Below are 18,382 nucleotides of genomic sequence, written 5' to 3'. Positions count from 1 at the left end.
GAAGGCGTCAATGAACGTCACACACCAAAGACAAGTGCAGAGGGAAATCAGCATGTAACATGGGCCTGGCCTTCCCTTTGAGCTGTGCTCTAAGACCTCAAAACTGGAAGAATCCTGACATGGAAGTCCAGTTGGGGACTATTTAAGGAAGTTCCTTCTCTTAAGAAGAAGATAAAAATGTGTGTCCTCTTAACAAGGGAGATACAAGTTACAAAGGTGAGATTTTCTCACCCACGACATGAAGTAGGTTTTATCCAAGGTCTTCTACAAAATAGGGAAAACTCTTGATAATTACTATGATTTTTTTTTTTAATTTTTTTTTTTTTTAAATAGAGATGAGGTCTCCCTCTGTTGCCCAGGCTGGTCTCCAACTCCTGCCTCCAGCCTCTGGCCTCAGCCTCTCAAAGAGTTGGGATTACACAAAACAAAACAAAACAAAACAAAACACCAGACCAGACAGTGTTGGGATTACAGGCTTGAGCCACTGCGCCTGGCCATGAATCCTTTATCACACCCCAGGGGCCTCAGGTACCATCACGGGGCCCATGTGCTCTGTCTTGGGAAAGTAACATTCTCCCATAGCCAGTAAAAAGCAGGGGTTTGGTGCGGTGCCTCAGGCCTTCACAGGGGATGCTGAGGGGGGCCCAGCGCTCTGCCCACACTGCCTGCCATTGAGCAGCCACTCTCGGAGACTACAGTGTGAGAAAGCTGTGTTTTAGAATTGAGGAAAGAAGCCATCCTTGTCAAAGATCCCTCCATAGGCCCAAGAGAAAGTGAAAAGACTATTTTTATGCCCACTTTGCTGACTTTTTTGATCTTTCATAAAACAAGCACACACCTTTCCCTAGGTAGGAAGTACCAAGGTAATCTCAGACAAGGCTGGACGGGGCAAGCGCCAGGCATGTCCCATGGTTTACTACTTGGGGCTGCTCCCACCAGGGCAGGCTCAGGCCAGGGCAGGCTCAGCTTGCCCATTTCCTGAACGAGGCAATGTGACAGGAGACTGGCTCTGGCCAGGCCAGGCTGGACCCCTCTGCACATGGTTTTGTGTCCTTAAGCCACAAACCATCTTTGTCCACCATGCTGCGGGCCTGGGCTCACCTGGGGAGGTCTGCTTAATGACCCGCACAATCTGCTCATTCCTCGGGTCCAGGTAGCCCATCTTGCTGATGTACTCCAGGGCAGCCTCGATGCTCCTGCTGCCAGTCTGCTTGAGAGCTCGGCCAGCCATCTCCTGGGAGGGAAGTAAGGGAGAGGTAAGTGCACGTCATCCTAAAACAAAGCCCCCAGGGACTCCCATCCCCACTGTGCTGGGACACTTTGCCTCTGTAGCTGCTGAGAACCTGCAACGCGCTGCAGGAAACCCTCAGAATGAGTGTAGGTGGCTGTGTGCCCTGCAGGTGCCTGATGACAAAAGCCTAGCACAAGCCACACCATGGACTAGTTAGCCTTACGTCAAGGACATACGGGAATTTTGATGGGCCTGAAAGAGATTTAAATTCTGCTTCTCCTCAGAAAACTTTTGTGGTTGGACTGGTGAGGTCAGGATGAACCTAAAACTAGAAACGTTAAGGGGAAGAACTGTGGGAGTCAGGGAACCTGGCTTTAACCTCGGCTCACCTCCAAGCTAACTCTGGGACTAGGAAACCTATCCCCAGGCAGAGGGTGCAGCTGCACAGGAGTCATATATTACATGCCTACTGTTTACAATGCCCCGTGGTGGCTAGAGCAGCAGAGGACTGGCCCTCAGAGATATGACTTGTAGAAGAAAAGACAGACACACCGGCCCAAGACAAGTCCCTCAAACTGCTTGTGGGAAGAACACAGAGACTGGTGGCCACCACAGGAGACGGCAGGTAAAATGGGAGAGGGCCAGAGGAGAAAGCCTCCTTCCACTCGAAAGATGAGGTGGTGGCATGGCTAGCTGTTCCAGACTTTGGGCAGGTGGAGAGCCCTGGGAGAGAAAAGGCATTCCTGGCAGATGGGACAGCCAGAGCAGAAGCCTGGGGAAAGATGGGCCCATGGCAGCGGCACGCAAGGGTAGGTGGAGATGGGGGGATGGACCCACAGATGGGGGCCAGGCTCTCAGGGTTCTGCTCCTGTCCGCAGGCAGTTGAGGAAGCTTTCCAACTGGGACATGTGGCATCAGCAGGTCAGGCTGGGGGCGGCTGTGGGTGCAGAGCTGGAGCACTCAGGTTGGGGGAGACACAACAGGCAGGAGGGTGCAGAAGAGATGCAGCCCAGTGGGGCAGGGCAGTGAGGCTCTGATGACAGCGCCCCCTTCACCTTCAAGGACAGCTCCGCAGAGCTGTAGGCAAACAGGGAGGGTAAGCAGAGAGAAAAGAACACCATTGAGACTGGCTCTGGGACAAGGGTGAAACAGGCAAAGGCCACAAAAAGGGCTTTGGCAGAAGGGAAGGCTGAGCCCTTTGAAGGTCGACGAGGAGGGCAGCCAGGCAGGAGGAAACTGAAAATGCAGAACCGGGAGCTCCGGAAAGGAGTCCATAGTTACCCAGACAGCAGAGAAGAAAGGGGTGGAGATGGCTGGGTGTGGTGGCTCACACCTATAATTCCAGCACTTTGGGAGAGCAAGGCGGGTGGATCAGGGGGTCAAGAGATGGAGACCATCCTGGCCAACATGGTGAAATTCCATCCCTACTAAAAATACAAAAATTAGCTGGGTGTGATGGTTTGCGCCTGTAGTTCCAGCTACTCGGGAGGCTGAGGCAGGAGAATCGCTTGACACCTGGGGAGGTGGAGGTTGCAGTGAGCTGAGATCACACCACTGCACTCCAGCCTGGCGACAGAGTGTGACTCCATCTACAAAAAAAAGAAAGGGGTGGAGATGCAGAAAGACCCCGGGACAGTGGGGGAGGCCGTGCAGGGCTGCTCTGCAGCAGGAAGCCTGGCCGTGGTCACAGAGCCGCTCTGCAGAGAGGGACGCAGCACTCAGTGTCCCCCACCTCTGGACAGGGCATTGTGGTGCCCATGACCTGAATCACGCTCAGCTGTGTGTCTGTGGTTCCCTTAGGACAAGAAGAACCTGGCAGGGCCTGAAACCATGTTACTCATGGCTGCATCTGCCCACTTAATACAGTGCCTAGAACAAATTCAGCACTTATTATCCATATATGATGGTCTAATATGGAATCGAGCTTTCCAGTCCTGGCCACACGCCAGCAGATTGGCAGGACAGAAAACACGGGCTGTAAACTGCCTGGGTTCTTAGTGATGCAGGTGTGGGATGGCAAGATGGCAGGGACAGGGACGGGGCTGCAGAGGAGCACGAGGTGGAAGGCCTGGGGAGGTGCCGCCACATGGGCAGGCCACGTTGCAGCTGAGGGACGTGAAGTGACAGCATGGGAATAAGAACAGACCTGTTTGTGAAAGCGGTGCCCGGACTCCCAGAGAGGGCAAGTGTTTACAACCTAGCAGAGTCGCAGAGAGAAGGCAGCAGTGGTCAGAAGGGAAGCACTTCCTGGCCTCACCTGGGAAGGGAGATAAGACTCCCGCCACCTACTTCACAGCTGTGCTATGCGATGAGATCACGTCTGTAAAGACTCAACAGCTTGGAGGAAGACACGATATAAGACCACATTTTTGTGGGATCACCCTGGAGCTTTCGGCGCCCATTAAAAAAAATGTGCCAATTGGGGCCGACTCTAACCGCAAGCCTTTCCATCAGCACTAAACGTTCAATTGCTTCGTCTGAAACGTGATCAACGCTCTGTCTCCTGCCGGGTGAATCACCAGCCTGTGCTCATTAACCCAGTACCTGCCGACTGCCAAGGAAGTGCAGCTCCAGGACAGACTAGGTCAATGTGGATGCTCTCAAGCTCTCTCCCTGTTTATGGAGCACCCACTACTCAAGACGTGTGTGTCTATTGTGCATCAAATCTAGGAACTCAGAAAAATCGGCAAGGAGACCACAAGTGAAGGCTGGTGTTCAACGGGAGTTTCAAGTCCTAAAAGTGAACCGCACTCCTGAGCCAGCTTGTTTATAAATAAATACCCCATGTCAGTCGAGTCTCGCCCTTGTTACCTGCCCACCAACCCTTCTTTAGCAAGTAAGTAGTTCTTATCTACACATTAACTCTCAGAAGATGCTACTGTACATATACATACAGCTATGTTTTAAACATTGAAGGAAATGGGAATCCACTTCCGAATCCATCAGAAATACATGACCTCTAGGCAGAAAGAACATGCAGAGTCACAGAGTGAAGGCAAGCGCACAGCCTGGGGAATGGCAAGAGGTCGGAGCCAGGACGTAGGAGAAGCGCGTCAGAGAGACGCAGCTGAAGCCCGGCCGAGGAGCTTGGCCACTCACCTTCCTTTCTTAAGAACATATGGAGACCAAGCTGGATGTGGTGGCTCACGCCTATAATCCCAGCACTTTGGGAGACTGAGGCGGGAAGACTGCTTGAGCCCAGGAGTTTGAGGCCAGACAGGGCAACACAGTGAGATCCCGTCTCTAAAAAAAAAAATAGCTGGGTGTTGGTGGCGCATGCCTGTAATCCCAGCTACTCAAGAGACTGAGGCAGGAGGATTGCTTGAGCCCAGGAAGTAGGGCAGGCTGGGCAACAAAGTAAGAATGTGTCTCAAAAAAGAAAAAAAAAAAAAAAAAAAGAATATTTTTAAAAAGAAGAATGTACAAAAATCATCATTTAAGGGTCCTTATCTAGAATCGTACGTGGCTATACCCACACCCCTGGGTTCACGCCTCCCCTCTGCTGCTTAGCAGCTGTGTAACCTTCAGCAAATCATTTCCCTACTTTGAGTGCCCTTTTCCTCATCTGGGAAATAAGGCTAACAGGTTGCTCTAGGGATGAAAGGAGATGTCATGTTTTGGCATCAGCATCATTTAAAGGTTAGCTGTTACAGTTCACAAAGCTATCTTATGTGTTTCTGGGAAAAAATATAAAAACTGCAATTGTAGATTTTACGCATGTTTGATATTTAATGGCTCTAATATTTTACTATGTATTCTTCTTACAATTATAGAAAGAAATGTAATGAGTTCTTTTCACCAAGCCTCAATAGACACCTCCAATCTCTTCCAGCTTACCTCAGGCTGCTGTGTAAACATTATCCACGTCTATGCATGCCAACATGTGGAAAGGCTGAGCAGCCCTGCCCCAAAGCAAGAGTGAAGCTGCAAGCCAACTGAAGGCGAGGACAGTTCAGGTATGTGCTCCAGTGTCTAGCGCGTAGAAAGAGAGCAGCAGATATTTGTTCAATGAATGAGTGACTGAATTAGACTGTGACATAGGATAGATGAAAGGAAGAAAGAGCTATAAGCAGGGAGTGAGAAGATACTGCCTGTTCCACTGGGCAGGTTGCCCTGGTGTGTGGAAGATGGAGATAAGGTACACAGCAGAGATGCACCAAGCACAGACTAAAGGGAATTTCAAATCAACGTTAACAACAGCAGCAACTTCCAAGTTTTACTCCATTATCTAGTGTGCACACGTGCCATTCTTCAGGACAGAAGTTCACAAAATCTTAATGCTCTTTGAATGTGTCATGCACTTACTAATTATTTACAGAGTAATGTGGTAGGCTAACAAGACTTTGATGACTTTGTGTCACCTAGCCACGTGCAACAAGAAAATCCTACACACATTAAATTTTTCTCCTAAAACACTCAAGAAAGCTTAATTTAGGATTGCTTAATGTCTCACAGAAAAAGGATGCTAATCCTTTGAACTTGGTTACCACGCCCATAAATTAAGCCTTCTCTTCTAGACAGATATCAATGCTGGAGTTGAAGCCATCATATGAGCACCAGATTTGGCACAAGATACCTGCGATGTTCAACACTTGCTTCAGCAGTGACCACTCTATGCTACCTGCTGCAAGAGTAAGATGACTCAACATGGGCAAAACCCAGTCTCCTGCGTCTAACTCACCTGTCCTCTCAGGGCTCCCAACCTTGGAAGCACCTTGACTTTGAGATTTCATTCACATCTCACATCCAGTCCAGAAGCATTTTTTTTTTCTACTTACATTAGAGTGGTAGAAGATTCTTTTTTCTTTCCTTCTTCCTTTTTTTTTTTTTTTGAGACAGAGTCTCATTCTGTCCCCCAGGCTGGAGTGCAGTGGCTCACTGATGAAATATTGGCTCACTGAAATTTCATCTCCCAGGTTCAAGCAGTTCTCCTGCCTCAGCTTCCCTGGGATTACATTCGTGCACCACCATACCTGGCTAATTTTTGTATTTTTAGTAGAGATGGAGTTTCGCCATGTTGGCCAGGCTGGTCTCGAATTCCTGACCTCAGGTGATCCGCCTGCCTCAGCTTCCCAAGGTGCTGAGATTATAGGTATGAGCCACTGCGCCTGGGCTGATAGAAGATTCTGGATACTTTGAAGGCAGAACTGCTACTATTATTCACACTCCATATCAAATTCAGCAAAACCTAACATGGCATAAACTTTATGCCTCACAGTCTGGGGAGCCACAGTGGTTACAAAATAAGAGTCTGACGCACTCTTACCTGGAGCCTTTATCTGCTACCCTGTGGGCTATTCTTGCAGATTCCTAAATATTCAATGAAAAATTATTTTGTCAGACTTGCTGTAGAACAGAAGCTAGTAGGGCTAAATACTATGGCACAAAGGGCGCTCTGAGGGGCCTGGCAGCTTCACCGCTTCTGGAAAGCAGTGACTTGCACTGCAGTGGGCTATTCTCAGCTTGGGGTGGTGGCCCTGGACCAGACAAGGAATTCTTCCCACTCCATTAAAGCCGGGCTCCTCCAGAGGTTTTCTGCCTCGTGGCTAAAACAAAGAGACTGGGGAGGGATTGAGAAGAGCAAGACAAACTGAGGTTTCACTGCTGCTACTGACAGCTCTTGTAAAACTCCACTTTGGGTGTGTGGATTACATGTGAATAAAGCAGTTTTGAACATCTATCTATACCTTAGGTATCTTTCCCAAGAGATTTCTCCTCTTATATTTTGTCAACACATTGGTGTTCACTTAAAACTGGACCTAACCACCATGAAGCCTGGAAAATGTGAGATTTGCCCATAGGCTATCTGATATAGAAGGGACTGCAAAAGAGGCACTTTAACAAAATGGCGAGGTGGTTGAGGTGTGGGACACCTCAGGCCCTGCCAGTATCTTGAGGCTGGTCCTCTCAATTGCAAGGACCACACCCCAGCTCCAACGCTCCCCATGGGATAATCCAGGCCTCTGTTGCAGGTACATCACCATTTAATGGTCTTCTCTGCTGTCCCTCAGGGAAGCTGCCCTCACTCAGCTCTCCAGCTGCTGACCAGATGCCAGGCAGCCCAGCATGGGCTCCTGACACACCCTCTGCTCTCCGGGCTTGGTCCGCCTCTAGCAGGCACAGGGCTTATGAGGATGGGGGGGAACTGGAAGACGTTCCCTCAATCTACCACTCAGCTCTTAGCAAGGCAGGAGCTGGGCTCACAATGTCTAAGCAGCAGAAGTATTTCACGTGCATTGCCATGTGAATGCAAGTAATTTAAATACAGTGACAATTATTATGTATGAGGGAAGGAATTTCCTATGGAGATCCTCCCCCACTCAGCCCTTCCTGGTAAGGAAGCATTTTTCAGGCCTTAGCAAAACCATATCCTAAAGTTTTAACATTCCAACTATGAGGTTTGGCTGAAAAAGTAGAAACAAGCGCTCTGGCCCTATGGTGTCTGCGTGGGCCTCTGTCTGTGTCTGCCTGTCTCTCAGGCTTCCTCAGGTAACTTCCACTTCCCTCGTAGCTGACGCCTGTAATCCCAGTGCTTTGGGAGGCCGAGGCAGGATCACTTGAGGCCAGGAATTGAAGACCAGCCTGGGCAAGACCCCCATCTTTGTAAAAAGAAAGAAAATTAGCTGGGCATGGTGGTGGGTGCCTGTAGTTCCAGCTACATGGGAGGCTGAGGCAGGAATCACTTGAACCTGGGAGGTGGAGGCTGCAGTGAGCTGAGATCATGCCACTGCACTCCAGCCTGGGAGACAGAGCAAGAGAGCGTCTCAAAAATAAATAAATTAATTAACTAATTAATTAAGAAAAAACGAGGACTGAGGGGAGAAGAGGAAGAGGGGCCAGTTGGCTGGCAGAGGAGACTGTGCCGTCTCTGGCGGGATCCTGTGCTTCCTTGGAGGATTGCCAGCGGCTGGTCTTCAAAAGAATCTCTGATCCAAAGGCCTAGACTTTTTGACGAGAACATAGGAGCCGAGAGGCTGGAATTTCCAAAGGGTGTTCCAACTCCACCCCCACGGACAGGCGCCTGGAAGAATGAGGCCCCTCCGGGCCCAGGGCTCCTCTACCGGCCCCACTGCGAGCCCTCCCGGCCCCACGACGTTGTCCACGCGGGCGGGGCGGGGCGGGGTCGACAACCCTGGGCTGGTGGGGTAGAGGCCCATGACCTTGTCCACGCAGGGGCGCGGCGAGGACCGCAGCGACACTGTGCACGCGGGGCGGGGGCCCTGGCGACCTTGTCCACGCGGGGCAGGGACCCTGGCGACCTTGCGCACGTGGAGCAGGGGCCCCGCGACATTGTCTGCGACACTGTCCACGACCTTGTCCACGCGAGTCAGGGGCCCCGGCGACCTTGGGCCGGCGCAGCACGTGCCGTGTGCGAGCCAACTGTGACTGGAAACAGGTGCAGGACAAATGGAAGCAGCGGCCTTTGGAGTTTAAACGTCTGTGCGCTTGAGGAACACGAGTCGCCACCTTGCAGGATGCAGCAGAGGCTCCGGCCCCGCAGTGGCGGCCTCCGACTGTACCCGAACCTTGGTACACCAGACACGCGCCCGGGGGACAGCCGCTGGGCACATACAGGTATAAACGTATGTCTTTTTGAAAGGAATGAAGAAGTTTGGCATGTTTTGTTTTTGTTTTGTGTATTTTTAAGGGCCATGCTAATCTCTGTATCGTTCCGATTCTCCTATCTGTGCTGTGCAAGCCAGCACCTTTTTTTTTTTTTTTTTTTGGCTTTTGCTCTGTCACCCAGGCTGAAGTACAGTGGCTCGATCAGGGCTCACTGCAGCCTGGCACTGCCGGGCTTAAGCATCCTCCCATCTCAGCCCCCTGTAGTCAGGAGCCAGTATGCTCCGCTAATTTAAAAAAAAAATTTTTTTTGTAGAAATGGGCTCTCACTGTAACCAGGTTGGTCTCAAACTCTGGAGGACAAGCCATCCTCCCACCTCAGCCTCCTAAAATGCTAGGATTACAGACGTGAGCCAGGGCGCCTGGCCTTAAATTTGTCCTAAAATAAAATGAACATGAAAAATCCTTGGCCTTGCCAATGATCACGAGACCAGCCTGGACAATGTGGCGAAACCTCATCTCTACTAAAAATACAAAAAAAAAAAAAAAAAAAAAAAAAATTAGCCAGGCGTAGCGGCACACACCTACACAGTCCCAGCTACTAGGGAGGCTGGGGCAGGAGAATGACTTGATCCTGGGAGGCAGAGGTTGCAGTAAGTCAAGATCATGCCACTGCACTATAGTGTGGGCAACAGAGCAAGTCTCCATCAAAAACAAAACAACACAAAAAAAGAAACACCGATAAAATAAAGAGCATTTTATAACTATTGTTAGCACCAAAATAAGGTCAATAATGATAAAGATAGGCTGGGTGTGGTGGCGCATGCCTGTAATCCCAACACTTTGGGAGGCCGAGGCGGGCAGATCACAAGGTTACAAGATAGAGATCATCCTGGCTAACATGGTGAAACCCCATCTCTACCAAAAATACAAAAAATTAGCTGGGAGTGGTAGCATGCGCCTGTAGTCCCAGCTACTCGGGAAGCTGAGGCAGGAGAATCACTTGAACCTGGGAGGCAGAGGTTGCAATTGAGCCAAGATTGTGCCACTGTACTCCAGCCTGGGTGACACAGCAAGACTCTGTCTCAAAAATAATAAAGTAGTAATAATAATAAAGATAAATGGGCTGGTAAAACTATTTTTGGTCATGTATAAACCAAAAATATTCAGGGATGAATATTTATTATCAAAAGTTATTAAATTTTTTGTATCCTGATTTAACAATTTTACTTCTTGAAATTTATCCTCAGGCTAAAATAATTCAGTTTAAAAAAAAATGATTTCCATAATCATATCTGTCAGATTTAGCTACAATATATCAGCCCCTGAAATAGTAAAGTGTAGGATGGGAGTTAGAGGCCACGTGGCCACCACTAAACAATAATTATAATTAATATAGTCCTCAGAATACACTTACCACAGCCAGAAATAATACTTTCTATAAGTAAAACTCTAACAAATCTACCACTGTTCTAGATGCTGAGTATGTAGCAAAAATAGGCAAAAACAAAATAGGCAACTTTCAGTAGTGTAAACAACATGAAAAAATGCTGATTGTATAAAATGTTATGTCTCTTAGTAACTACGTACACTAATCAGTTACGCCTATGAACAAGGGCTTGATTAGAACATGAATAATTGAAGTATGACTTAATTTTATGACGAAAGAACAATAATTTCTTTTTGTTAAAGAGAGCATGACAATAAGATGCTTACACATATATCAGATTCCATTATAACAAAACTGCCTATACTATCTAGCTACCTAATTGTGGACAGATCACAAAAATTCTCTGGATCAGTTGTGTCCAGTAAAATGGCAAGATATGAATATACAAGCTAATCCCAAAGTTCCTTTTATCTGTAAAATTCCAGGATTTTGAGGGATGTTTGCTAACACAAGACTTAATTTTTGTCACAGTTGAGATAGGTGAACAGAGGTGAGCACATTCCACAGAAACCTAACCAAAAATTCTCTATTAGTTTACACACACACACACACACACACACACGCGTGCGCACACAGAAGGCATGGTTTCAGGGGTCCTGGATCCTATATTTCTAGTCATGTGTAACAGTGCTACCAAAAAATGGGCACTAATAATTTCTCCCATCCCTGTATGTACAGGCTGCAGCTCCCAGTACGAAGCAGAATCTACTTCCCCTCGCCTTGAATACTGGCTGGCCTATGATTTGCTCTATCAATGGAATGAAGCAGAAGTGCTGCTGTGCAAGTTCTGAGCCTCACCCTTAAGAAACCTGGCTGCTTCCATTTTCACTCCTCAGATCCCACCGTGGCTGGAGACAGATCCAGTTAACTGTGATGCAGTTCCAACCCATGAGTGAAGCCCTCTGGGGTATTCAGCCCCAGCTAAGTTCCCAGTGGAATGAGCTACATGGAACCCCAGCAGATACCACATGGAGCAGAAGAACTGCCCAGCTGAGCACAGCCAACTCACAGAGCCATAAGAAATAATAAGCCATGATTTTGCTGGTGCACACCTGTAGTCCCAGTTACTCAGGAGGCTAAAGCAGAAGAATTGCTTGAACCTGGCAGACGGAGGTTGCAGTGAGCTGAGATCGCGCCACTGCACTCCAGCCTGGGCGACAGAGTGAGACTCTGTCTCAAAAAATAGTAATTAATAAAATAATAACAAATGTAAAAAGTCATTATTTTTAAGACACTAAAAATTCTGGGATGGTCGGTTACACAACAGGAGATAATTGATAACTGGCTCTACTTTGCTCTCTGCTATGTATAATCTGGACAAATGCCCATCTTCTAAAACATTAATTATTATTATTTTTTTTTTTGAGAGAGGGTCTCACTCTTGTTGCACAGGCTGGAGTGCAGTGGTGTGAAAAACGACTCACTGCAGCCTTGACTTCGCAGGCTCAGGTGATTCTCCCACTTCAGCCTCCAGAGTAGCTGGGACTACAGGTGCGCACCACCACACCCAGCTAATTTTCTGTATTTTTAAGTAGAGATGGGGTTTCGCCATGTTGCCCAGGATGGTCTGGAACTCCTGAGCTCAAGCCGTCTGCCTGTCTCAGCCTCCCAAACTGCAGGGATTAAAGGTGTGAGCCATGGTGCCTGGCTATTTTTTTAAAATTTATAATATATTTTTTAGAGACAGGGTCTTGCTCTGCCAATCAAAGCTCACTCCAGCCTCTAACTCCTGGGCTCAAACTTCCTGCCTTAGCCTCCCAACTAGCTAGGATTACAGGTGCAGGCAATCACACCTGGCTAACTTTATTCTTTAATTTCTTTTTCATTTTTAGAGACAGGGTCCCACTATATTGCCCAGGCTGGTCTCAAACTCCTGGCCTCAAGCAAACTTCCCCACCTCGGCCTCCCAAAGTGTTGGGATTATAGGCATGAGCCACTGCACCCAGCCTGTTTTATCTTAAATTCTGAATGGTTTGGTCTCCTCAGCTTTTGTCCAAATAAACTCAATTGCTGTTAAGTTTTCTGAAAAGTTAAATTTTCAAATAGGTAAGATGACAATTATTAACAAAGATTTAACAAAATGCTTAGAAATAATATTTCTTCAAAAAATGAGATTGTTCCATTATTGATTGCTGGTGTGATAGTGAATTTTGAGAACCTAAATAAATACATTTTTAAAATTTTATTATCACTATTTTTGAGAGGGGTCTTGCTCTGTCACTCAGAGTTCGGGCTGGAGTGCAGTGGCCCAATCTCTGGTCACTGCAAACCCTGCCTCCTAGGTCCAAGCGATCATCCTACCTCAGCCTCCTGAGTAGCTGGGACTACAGGTACACCACCACAAACAACTAATTTTTGTCTTTCTTTCTTTTTTTTATTTTTTTCTTCTTTTTGAAAGACAGAGTCTTGCTCTGTTGCCCAGGCTGGAGTGCAGTGGCACGATCTTGGCTCAATGCAACTTCCACCTCCTGGGCTCAAGCAGTCCTCCCGCCTCAGCCTCTCAAGTAGCTGGGATTACAGGCACCCGCCACCACGGCCGGCTAATTTTTGTATTTTTAGTAGAGATGGAGTTTCACCATGTTGGCCAGGCTGGTCTTGATCTCCTGATTTCAAGTGATCCAGCCACCTCGGCCTCCCAAAGTGCTGGGATTACATGCGTAAGCCACTGTACCCGGCCTAATTTTTGTCTTTTTGGTAGAGACAGGGTTTCACCATGTTGCTCAAGCTGGTCTCGAACTCCTGGGCTCAAGTGATCTGTCCATCTCAGCCTCCCAAAATGCTGGGATTACAGGCATGAGCCACTACGCCTGGCAAGGAATGTATTTTTAGATAATCTTATATCTTTTAAGGCTCTAAAGTAAATAACTGTTTGGGTTAATATTTGACTACAAAATTACTTTTATTAATGTTTAATGTTTAAATGCTTTTGTTCTTAAAGGGTGCTAAACTCTTAGCTATGGCTATTATTACTAGGTCAAATCTCCCTGTGAGAAAAACATACTCCAACTTAAAAAAGTAGCACACAAAGACACTTTAAAATGAATATAACATACAAAAGAATATAACATTCAAAAGCACTTTAAAATGCTTCTGTAATGGTGGCCGGGCGCGGTGGCTCACGCCTCACCAACCCAGCACTTTGAGAGGCTGAGGCAGGTGAATCACCTGAGGTCAGGAGTTTGAGACCAGACTGACCAACATGGTGAAACCCCGTCACTAATAAAAATACAAAATTAGCCAGGCATGGTGGTGCATGCCTGTAATCCCAGCTACTTGGGAGGCTGAGGCAGGAGAATCACTTGAACCCGAGAGGCGGAGGCTGCAGTGAGCTGAGATCACGCCATTGCACGCTAGCCTGGGCAACAAGAGTGAAACACTGTCTCAAATTAAAAAAAAAAAAAAAAAAAGCTTCTGTAATGGAAGGGAGAATCAAACTTTAACAGTATACATCCTGTTCAGTCCTAGTGTTTTGTACAGCATTGCTGGGCACTGACCAGCACACGTGTGTGTCGGCATGAACTTGCATGTGCACACAGCATGCTGTTCTGGGCGTAGGAAACCAGCACTACAGTGGGCTTCCTGGCCCCCTGCCTCCAACCTGGCAGGCACACGTCTGCTTCGGCAAGAAGCGCTCTGCTCTAACAGCACCATGAGGCTGTTCAACAGTATCCCAAATCCAAGAACAGTATCCCGAATCCAAGAACAGTATCCCGAATCCAAGAACAGTATCCCGAATCCAAGGGGTCTGTGAGCCAAGCCCAATATGAGATTGCACAAGAGCTTCACGAGGAAAGATTTTCTGTCTCCTTCCAAAACCTATACCAACAAGGACATTGCTGTTTTTAAGGACAACCGGTACACTAAAATTTGGTTTGTACAAGTCACCAAGAAAATAAGTAATTATGTAAAATCCACGGGGGGAGTCGTCATGCGCCAGGCCATGGGCACGACTCCAAGGGACAGAGACCAGCCCCAGCATTCTAAACGCTTGGGGAAAGCAGCACAGCCAGGAAGCCTTAGCACAGAGCACAGGAATGGGATACTCCACGGGAAGGACCATGGTGGTCCCACAGAAGATGCAATTCTAGGAAAATTCTGGGAACCATCAGTCAAGAGGGCTTGGCGTCATGACTGGGTAGAGGCCCATGTTTTCCCAACACGAAAGGCAGCCCAACACTCAGTCAGAGAGACGCCCACTTTAGAAGAATGAGCTGAAGGTGGTCAGACGGAGGGCAGGGCTGGCGCTGGCGTAGGACTCAAAAGGAGGCTCAACAAACTGCCTGGTGAACAGAAAAGACTGCGCACAGAGAAACTGGAGAAAGAAGATCACCTGACCTTGACAGGGTGGAGTGTAAGCCAGAGGGATGCTGGGACCCAGAGCCGGCCTCTGGCACTCCTCCTGGGCAGGGCTCATGCTGGCCAGGGCTACACTGACCCCGGAAGAAGTGGGGCTTTCTCTGCTTTCCAAGGTAGGTTCAGGTCCAGGGTCATAAAAGGGCTTGCCAAGTTCATCTGAAAGCTTCACTGTGAACTTCCAGTGTTTTTTCTGACAGGAAGAGTGGTAAGGTATGGGTAAGACAAAGTCCTGTCTGCTGCAGTTCTAGCAGCAGAATTAAGAAAGGAATGAGTTGGGGTTTTCATTCACACCCTTGCTGGGAACACTATCTTAGGAGGAAAAAGGTCTTCATAAAGGAAAGGAAAACCTGTAATCCCAGTGCTTTGGGAGGCCAAGGCAGGAGGATCACGTGAGGCCAGGAGTTGGAGGCTGCAGCGAACTATGTGCCACTGCATTCCAGCCTGAGTGACAGAGCGAGACCCCTACTTTATTTTTAAAAAATAAAATAAAAAGGAGGCCAGGCATGGTGGCTCACGCCTGTAATCCCAGTACTTTGGGAGGTCAAGGAAGGTAGATCACCTGAGGTCAGGAGTTCGAGACCAGCCTGACCAACATGGAGAAACCCCGTCTCTACTAAAAATACAAAATTAGCCAGGTGTGGTGGCGCATGTCTATAATCCCAGCTACTTGGGAGGCTGAGGCAGGAGAATTGCTTGAACCCGGGAGGCAGAGGTTGTGGTGAGCCAAGATCACACCAGTGCACTCCAGCCTGGGCAACAAGAGTGAAACTGCATTTAAAAAAAAAAAAAAAAAAAAGGAAAAAGGAAAGGATTCAGTTTCTGCCTCAGCTTATAATGTGTGAGGAGGGAGAAAAAAAAAAAATCACAGTAAGCAAGGTGGTGGGCCAGAGCCTGTGAGAGGCTGGAAAAGCTGTCATTAGTGAGCAGAGAAGACGACCAGGCCCAAGACACACAGGCAGCTCTCACAGGTGGCCACCCTCCGGCCCTGGTCTCCAGCGCCCACCGTGTACATCCCTGAAAAAACTGAGTGGACAGCCAGCTTAGCCCTACAGACTCGTCGTGCCACCTAAGTTACATGCTATGATGAGACTGAGTTTATAAAGGACTAACTTGGACCATAATTGAGCATTAAAAGTTAGCCAAAAAATAAGTCAGAATCATCAGAGCTGAAGCATGAACAGCTTTAATGTGACTCTGGAAAAGTAGACTTTTTCTGTTTGGGCTCCAAGCCACTCCTGGCTCCTGAAATTAAGTAGGCTGAATATGTGTGAAGACGCTGCTCTTCACTTCCAGACGAAGGCTGCCTGGAAAATTCTGCCACTGTCTCCATCAGAAAGATCCACTTACTCGACAATGGCACACAGGCCTGCCTCACTGCACACAGCTGTCTCCGACTGTGGGACTTCAGGAGAGCAGCTGTGCATGTCTGGGGGCTCTGGGACTGTCCGTGCCTCCCACAGCTCGCTCTGCTGGGGACAGGCAGCCCATGAGTGCCCAGGGAAGGGGACATTCAGATGCAGACTGAACAGAGCTTGCCTCCCTGTGGTTATTTTTAAAATGCTGTCAAGTAGGTTGGAAGATCTGGCAAATTACAGGTTCACCCAGGAAAGAAGACAGTAATCTGCTACTTTCACAAAGGGCCCTCAAAGAGTCACTGACAAGGTAATTTGGTAAAGCATACAAATATTTTAGTTATGAAGTATGGTAGCAAAAAGTGAAATTTCCTGGCTATGCAGTTTTTATGTATTTTTCTGAAAAAGCTACAGTGTAACTTTGAAATAGATACATATTATGGGTTTAATTTTTAAGTTATATTTCCAAAGGCTCAGAATCTCTGTAACAAGTTTCCATTTTCCAACAATGCTTTAAAATCCAACCGTTTTGTTTAAAACTTGGCTGTTACCCCACCAGTTAGAATTTCTTCTTTTAGTCTATGTTTCTGACAGTGGAATGTCAGGACATGCATCCTCCAAACTGATTATAAACCAGCAGGCTTTTTTTTTCTAAAAGCCAAAAATTGTGTCTACAGACCACAGCCTGTTTTCCAGGCACTGAGATATAAGGAGGCTGAGCCAATAATCAGGTTTCTTCCGATCAGAGCCAAAGATAAGGGCAGGAGTAGTTAGTCATAGGGGATATATGTACACACATTTTGAGATGGAGTCTTGCTCTGTGGCCCCAGGCTGGAGTGCAGTGGCTCAATCTCGGCTCACTGCAGCCTCCACCTCCCCGGTTCAAGCGATCCTCCTGCCTTAGCCTCCTGAGTAGCTGGAATTACAGATGCGCATCATCACACCCAACTAATTTTTGTACTTTTAGTAGAGACAGGGTTTGCCATGTTGGCCACCCTGGTCTCAAACTCCTGACCTCAAGAGATCCACCAGTCTCAGCCTCCCAAAGTATTGGGATTACAGGCGCGAGCCACCGTGCCCTGACTTCTGTTTCAAAAGGCCCACTCTGGCTCCACCATGGGGAGCCGGGTACAAGGGGAGAGGTGGGCGAGGAGCTGACAGGCCAGCAGGATGCCGCAGAGCGCAGTGGTGCTGGCTGCTGCATCCAGGGGTGGGCGGCTCTCCCAGGACTCCTGCTGGGGTTCTGAAGAGGTGCCCCCTGCTCTCACTGGACCTCTTTGGCTCCTGCTGCTCCAGACTACAGCCTTGGGTGGGGCGGGGGGGGGGGGTCTCCTCAGTGGGGAGGGGCAGCCCGCTGGGTGGTGTTGGTAGAATGACTTTAGACTGAGACACTAACAGCCAGGAGCCATGCATGTGGTCCTTCCTTCTCACAATAACTCGATGCAGGTATTTATGTTTCACCACACCAGAAGACTGCGGCTCAGAGACGTAATCATTCCCCAAGTTCATAAAGGCAGTGGTAAAGTCTGAATTCAAAACATAAATAGTCACAAGAAGTCCAATGTCACCAGCAATCATAGAACTTCACTGAAAAAAATAAGGGAGCATTTCACACCCATTAGATTGACAAATACTTTAAATGTCTGACAACAGCAAGTATTGGCAAAATTAGAGAGACACTGCATTTTGATAAAACTGAGGAAAAGTGTGTAAATTGGTACAATCACACAGGAGAATATTTTGACCATATCTAGTAAAGTTAAAGATGCTGAAATCCTACAACCAAGATTCCACTTCCACCCCCTAGGTAAGTTCCCGAACTATGCAAGAGGAGACATAAAGAAGAATACTCATTGTACTTATGTCTGTAGTGGAAAACTGGGAACTATCTAAATGTCCATCACCAGGAAATCGCAAAACCCATAATGAATGAAAAAAGCACGTTGCCAAATCACGTTGTATAGAGTTTTAACAGTACAACAAAGGCCCAGGTTGCTCGTCCCACCGCCCAGGCTCTTTCTTCACAGTCTTGTCCCCTTGTCCTGCCAGCGATTTGGGCCAGAAACTGAGTGCATAGTCACTGTGTCTGGCAAACAGGAACTGCTCAGTCTCGTATGGTGAGTGATGAATGAACGAACGAACAAATGAACGAATGAATGAAGAAGCAAACGTGCAAAGGCACAGCTCTTTCCTGTCTTTGCTCCCCCACCACGTGGTCAGCTCTTGGAAGGCAGGAGCAAGCATGCTGCCCGTCTGACTTGGAGCACTTTGCAAAGAGCTGAACAGCCATCTCTCCCGGACACCTGCTCCTCTCCTCTCCTCTCAAAAGCTTTGCAGAAACTGTTCCTGCAAATTGAATCCAATTTGCTGCTAGACCATTGGTCCCAAACGATTCCTACTCTTGGGGCCCAGCAGTCATGTCTGGGAATT

General features: G+C 47.9%; 1 protein-coding gene across 1 annotated transcript in view; it reads right to left on the bottom strand.

Annotated features, from left to right (window-relative positions):
- The window catches only part of LATS2 (large tumor suppressor kinase 2), a 93,527-nt gene that overhangs the window by 16,885 nt on the left and 58,260 nt on the right, over positions 1–18,382 (bottom strand). Inside the window, exon 3 of the mRNA XM_008021636.3 lies at positions 1,102–1,234. Coding sequence (XP_008019827.3) covers positions 1,102–1,234 — 133 coding nt within the window. The remainder of the gene's footprint in view (positions 1–1,101; positions 1,235–18,382) is intronic.

The sequence above is a fragment of the Chlorocebus sabaeus genome, chromosome 3, assembly GCF_047675955.1.
Source record: "Chlorocebus sabaeus isolate Y175 chromosome 3, mChlSab1.0.hap1, whole genome shotgun sequence".
NCBI lineage: Eukaryota > Metazoa > Chordata > Mammalia > Primates > Cercopithecidae > Chlorocebus > Chlorocebus sabaeus.
This window is presented reverse-complemented; position numbering and strand designations above follow the sequence as displayed.